Raw genomic sequence first — 5,184 nt, 5'->3', positions numbered from 1 at the left:
TTAATTGTTTTCATATTTTTTTCTTATTTTAGTATTTTTTGGTAATGTTGTTTGATTAAAAAAATAATTTATTAACTCTTGAAAAATTCTGAGGAAGAAATTCGCACAAGATGAAAATTCTAAATTGGACAAATTGATTTACTCATTTTCCATCAACAAATTCATAATAGTAATAATGAGAGTTTATGAACTATATATGATAAAGAAATTTCTACACGTTCTCAAAAGTGCGAACATTAACGACTTTTGAGATTTGAAGTTAGTAAAACACTATGAGATGTAAGGTGGAACTTATCTCTCTCGTATCATATGGGATGGGATTGTATATAATTTTAAGGTAATTGCTTGATTTATACGTCAAGTTTGAACCAAGTTATTTTCACTTTTGATGTTATGCTCCTTTCTTTAGGTTGTTGTGGTTTGGTATCAAGAGTTCAATCAATGGATACGTTAAGACTCATTACATCAAAGCTTTCAAAACATATTAATACTGATTATCAATACAAAACTTTCGTTTTGATTGAAGAGGACTGTTAACATATTTAAAGAACAACAAAAACTTATTATTTTAATAGAAAAAAAAAACTCGTGTGTTTACTTTTAATTATCATTTTTTCAATTTAGTATGACTTGTAAAAGTTATTAATAAATGTCACTAAATTCGTTTTGTTTCACAGTGTAAAATTTGATCATATAAAAATAGCAAATGAAATTTTAGATATATTTTTTGTTTGATTTTCAAATTTGTTAAAATAATATTATTAGAATCAGTTGTTGCATGTAATATTAATTATTCTATAACAAAAGCTAAGAAGGTCGAATCACAATGAAATTATAATATTTAAACTATTCCACTAAGTAGGAAGAGGTGAACATTAATCTTTATGCAATGAACATTTTATCTTAGTTTGTGTTTGTGAAAGTATCATGTGTAAATGATTAATGTAAGGTGGACGATCGATACTAGGCGTTGAGGGCGATCCACCGGAGGTGATCAACGCAACAGTAAATACTGATCGGAAGACAGTTAATGGCATTAATGTGTATTAAAGGTGAGTAACTCCTATATCGTGCGAAAGACATTTATAGCTAATTAATGAGTAATATCAGGCACATTATGTCGAATATAAAGACGTTAGCGAATAATTAATATTACTCGTCGGATGACATGGTATGGTGTCAGGTCTTTTCCCTGTCATTGAGGGGAGAGGCTTTAGATTGGTTCCACTCCTTGGAACCCCGAACGATTGACGGGTTTGAAGATGAATCAGAGCCAGCGATTGGTAGGTGTTCAGCCAGCAGTTTGCGTCCAGCAGTTTGCGTCCAACAGAGCTGAGGATTCGACGTATTTAGAATTGGTGAAGATGAATCAGAGGAAAGAAGAAACGCTGAAGGATTTCATGGATCGCTTCAATAAAATGGTGCGTCAAGTTAGAGACGTGGGACCGAAATATATCTTGAGAAGTTTGACCACCGCACTTAAGCCAAGGCCGTTTGCTGACAGCCTTTATGCTGAACCACCACAGACAATGGGGGAACTGCAGAATAGGGATACTCAGTTCATCCGGGTGGAAGAGATGAGGGCTTTCCAGAAGAGTCAAAAGGAGGTGGTAATGCAGCCCGCAGGTCATAAATTCGATCGGAAGGAGAAACGAAAGATGCTAGGATTAGAGGGGAGACAAGGAGGTCGGTACGAACAACAAAAAGGGCAAAAGTATAGCAATTATATGTCGCTAGGGGTACCCCGTACCAAGATATTCGAAGAGGCGATGCAAACCGAACAACGTCCTCCCAAGCCACAGAAAAACAATCCGAACGGTGATAAAGGCCTGTATTGCAGGTATCACAAGGTTGTTGGTCATAGCACAGAAGAGTGCCACGCTCTGAAGGATAAAATTGAGGAGTTAATAAGGTCGGGACAGTTGAAAAAATATGTACGAAGTGACACCCGAAGAAGGTCGCCCGGAAGAGATCGTCATACAAATAAGAAGGATGCACGTCGGAGCAGGAGTATGAGTGTGGAAAGGCCTCTTAAGGGTCATATCAATACTATTTTAGGAGGCTTCGCGGGAGGAGGTTCAACCTCTTCGGCAAGGAAGAGACATTTGAGGGGGTTGAGGAGTGTGAATAGCATATAGATGACAAGGCGGTCAATGCCGAGCATCACTTTTTCTGATAAGGATTTTCATGCTCCTGACCCTGAACAGGACGATCCAATGGTAATAACTATAATCGTTGCTCGATATAGTATAAGCAAAGTGCTCATTGACCAGGGTAGTTCGGTAAATATACTTTATTGGAAAACTTTTGAAAAGATGGATCTGTTGGAGGATTTGATAGTTCCCTACAACAAGCAGATCGTGGGATTCACTGGAGAACGGGTGGACACTAGAGGATATGTGGACTTACGAACGAGTTTAGGAACGAACAGGGGGGCTAAGGAAGTAAGAGTAAGATATCTGCTGGTAGAAGCAAATACGCCATATAACGTGTTGATCGAAAGACCATGTTTGAATGCTTTTTGAGTCATTGTTTCAAGTCCTCATTTAACAATGAAATACCCTTCTACTGATGGTACCATTTGCACGGTAAGAACCGATCAAAAGATGGCTAGGGAGTGCTACATGGCAAGTTTGAGGGTGCAACCGCTCGTCCATAAACGTGGAGGCAAGGGGAAGGATGTCGCGTTAGCAGACCTGGACCCTAGGATGGACATTGAAGAGAGGATGAAGCCACAAGGGGGGATAAGACCTTTTAGTCTTGGAAAGTTGGAGGGCTAGAATACTTCGGTGGGAACTGGGCTAACAGCTGAACAAGTTAATATTGTTGGTCTTCTATTGAAAAAGAACCATGAACTTTTTGCATGGGCGGCATCCGACATGCCTGGAATACACCCCAATGTAATGTCCCACAAAATGACAATCTTCAAAGAGGCGCGCCCGATAACACAGAAGAAGAGAAGGATGTGGGAAGAAAAGCGTAAGGTGATGGAAGTGGAGGTCAAAAAGTTGTTGGATGCTCGGTTTATTAGGGAAGTTAAGTATACCACTTGGTTGGCCAATGTGGTGATGGTGAAGAAGGCCAATGGAAAGTGGCGTATGTGCACTGACTACACAAACTTGAATAAAGCCTGTCCAAAAGATTCCTACCCACTACCTAATATCGATGGTTTGGTAAATGGAGCCTCGGGGTATGCCATACTTAGCTTCCTCGACGCTTATTCAGGATACAACTAGATTCTGATGTATCATCCTGATTGTGAAAAGACGGCTTTTATTACCGAGAAATCTAATTATTGTTATGATGTAATGCCTTTCGGGCTGAAGAATGCAGGAGCGACATATCAGAGATTGATGGATAAGATCTTTCACTAAAAAATAGGGAGATGCATGGAAGTTTATGTCGATGATATGGTGGTACGGAGTCAATCGGTAGATGAGCACATCAGCGACTTAGCCGAGGTATTTGGGCAAGTCAGGAAGTACGACATAAGGCTAAGTCCAGCAAAATGCACTTTTGGTGTGCATGCGGGAAAATTCCTAGGCTTCATACTAACTGCTAGGGGCATCGAAGCCAATCCCGATAAATGTAAGGCAGTTCTGGAAATGCGGAGTCCACAAAATTTGAAAGAAGTGCAACGTTTGGTGGGACGTCTAACTACTTTGTCAAGGTTCATCCCAAGGTTGGCTGAGCGAGTCAAATCGATCGTTGCCATAATGAGAAAGAACTCATCGTCCAAGTTGGATGCGAGCTGTGAAGAAGCTTTCATGGAGGCAAAAAGAATTTTGGTTAGCCCACCAGTGATGGGAAGGCCAGACGATGGGAATGATTTACAACTTTACCTTGCAGTGACTGAAAGTATAGTAAGTGCGACCATAACGCAGGAAGCACCAGACTTCAAACTCATTTACTTCGTGAGCAGGGTGCTTAAGGACACAGATGTGTGGTACAAACAGATGGAAAAGGTTGCTCTGGCGTTGCTGACGACGTCGCGTCGTCTACGGCCTTATTTCCAGAGCCACCAAGTCGTAGTACGAACCGATCATCCCATTGCAAAAATACTGAGAAAACTCGCCTTAGCTGGCCGGATTGTCAGGTGGGCGGTAGAATTGTCTGAATTCGGGTTGCGATTTGAACCACGCGGGTCGATATGGGACCAACACTTGGCAGAATTCGCGTCAGAATTGCAGTCAGATGAAGATAATGCCTTGCAGCCATGAAAGCTTTTTGTTGATGGATCGACCAATGGAAAGGGAGGAGGCACAATAGTAGTGTTGGAGGGACCGAACGGGCTAGTGGTAGAAGAATCGCTCATTTTTCAGTTCAAGGTTAGTAATAATCAGGTAGAATATGAAGCCCTAATTGTCAGACTGGAGTTGGCCCAAGACTTGGGAGCAGAGTGTGTGCAATGTCAAATGGACTCGCAATTAGTGTTTGGTCAGATGAAGGGAGATTTCCAAATCAAGGACGATAAACTCCTTCAATATTTCCACAGAGCAACAAACTTAATACAACAATTCAAAACTGTAGAAGTAACACACATCCCTAGGGAAGAGAACACAAGGGCAAACATTCTATCAAAACTTTCCAGGGGCAAAGACAGTGGGCAATTGACCTCAATAATGAGGTGGGTCATGACCAAGCCCACCATAGACTGCATGTCAACGTCTGTAGAACCTGACCAGGAAGACTGGAGGCAGGAAGTCATGACGCAAATAAAGGACTTGGAGGAGGGACATGGTATTTCGGCAAAGGATGCTAAGTGTATAGCGCGTTACGTGTTGATAGGGGGAGAGGTATACAAGAGGGGACTTGTAATGCCCTTACTTAAGTGTATTTCCCAAGAAGAGGTGGAATATATGCTAAGGGAACTACACGAAGGAGCGTGTGACATGCATATAGGAAAGAGGGTGTTGAGAGCCCGTGTGCTGAGAGCAGAGTATTTTTGGCCCACATTGGAGAGAGACTGAGATGACTTCGTCCGCAAATATCTCAGTTGTCAAAAGCATGGCAACATACAGAACCTACCGACCACTGAGCTTCATATCCTTACATCCCCATGGCCGTTTGTCCAGTGGGGAATGGATATCGTTGGACCTTCCCGGTCGGTAGGGCTCATAAGAAGTTCCTATTGGTGGCTGTCGATTATTTCACCAAATGGGTCGAGGATGAACCGCTCGCTAC

General features: G+C 41.6%; 1 protein-coding gene across 1 annotated transcript; it reads left to right on the top strand.

The window, feature by feature from the left end:
* Window positions 1-4,415: 4,415 nt before the first annotated feature.
* Window positions 4,416-4,970, top strand: LOC148198036 (uncharacterized). Its single transcript, XM_088115701.1, has one exon. It carries the CDS (start codon window positions 4,416-4,418, stop codon window positions 4,968-4,970), a length of 555 nt encoding a protein of 184 aa, XP_087971827.1.
* Window positions 4,971-5,184: the final 214 nt, after the last annotated feature.

The sequence above is a fragment of the Vigna umbellata genome, chromosome 5 (genome assembly GCF_029865625.1).
Source record: "Vigna umbellata cultivar VRB3 chromosome 5, Vumbellata_1.0, whole genome shotgun sequence".
NCBI classification, from domain to species: domain Eukaryota; kingdom Viridiplantae; phylum Streptophyta; class Magnoliopsida; order Fabales; family Fabaceae; genus Vigna; species Vigna umbellata.
This window is presented reverse-complemented; position numbering and strand designations above follow the sequence as displayed.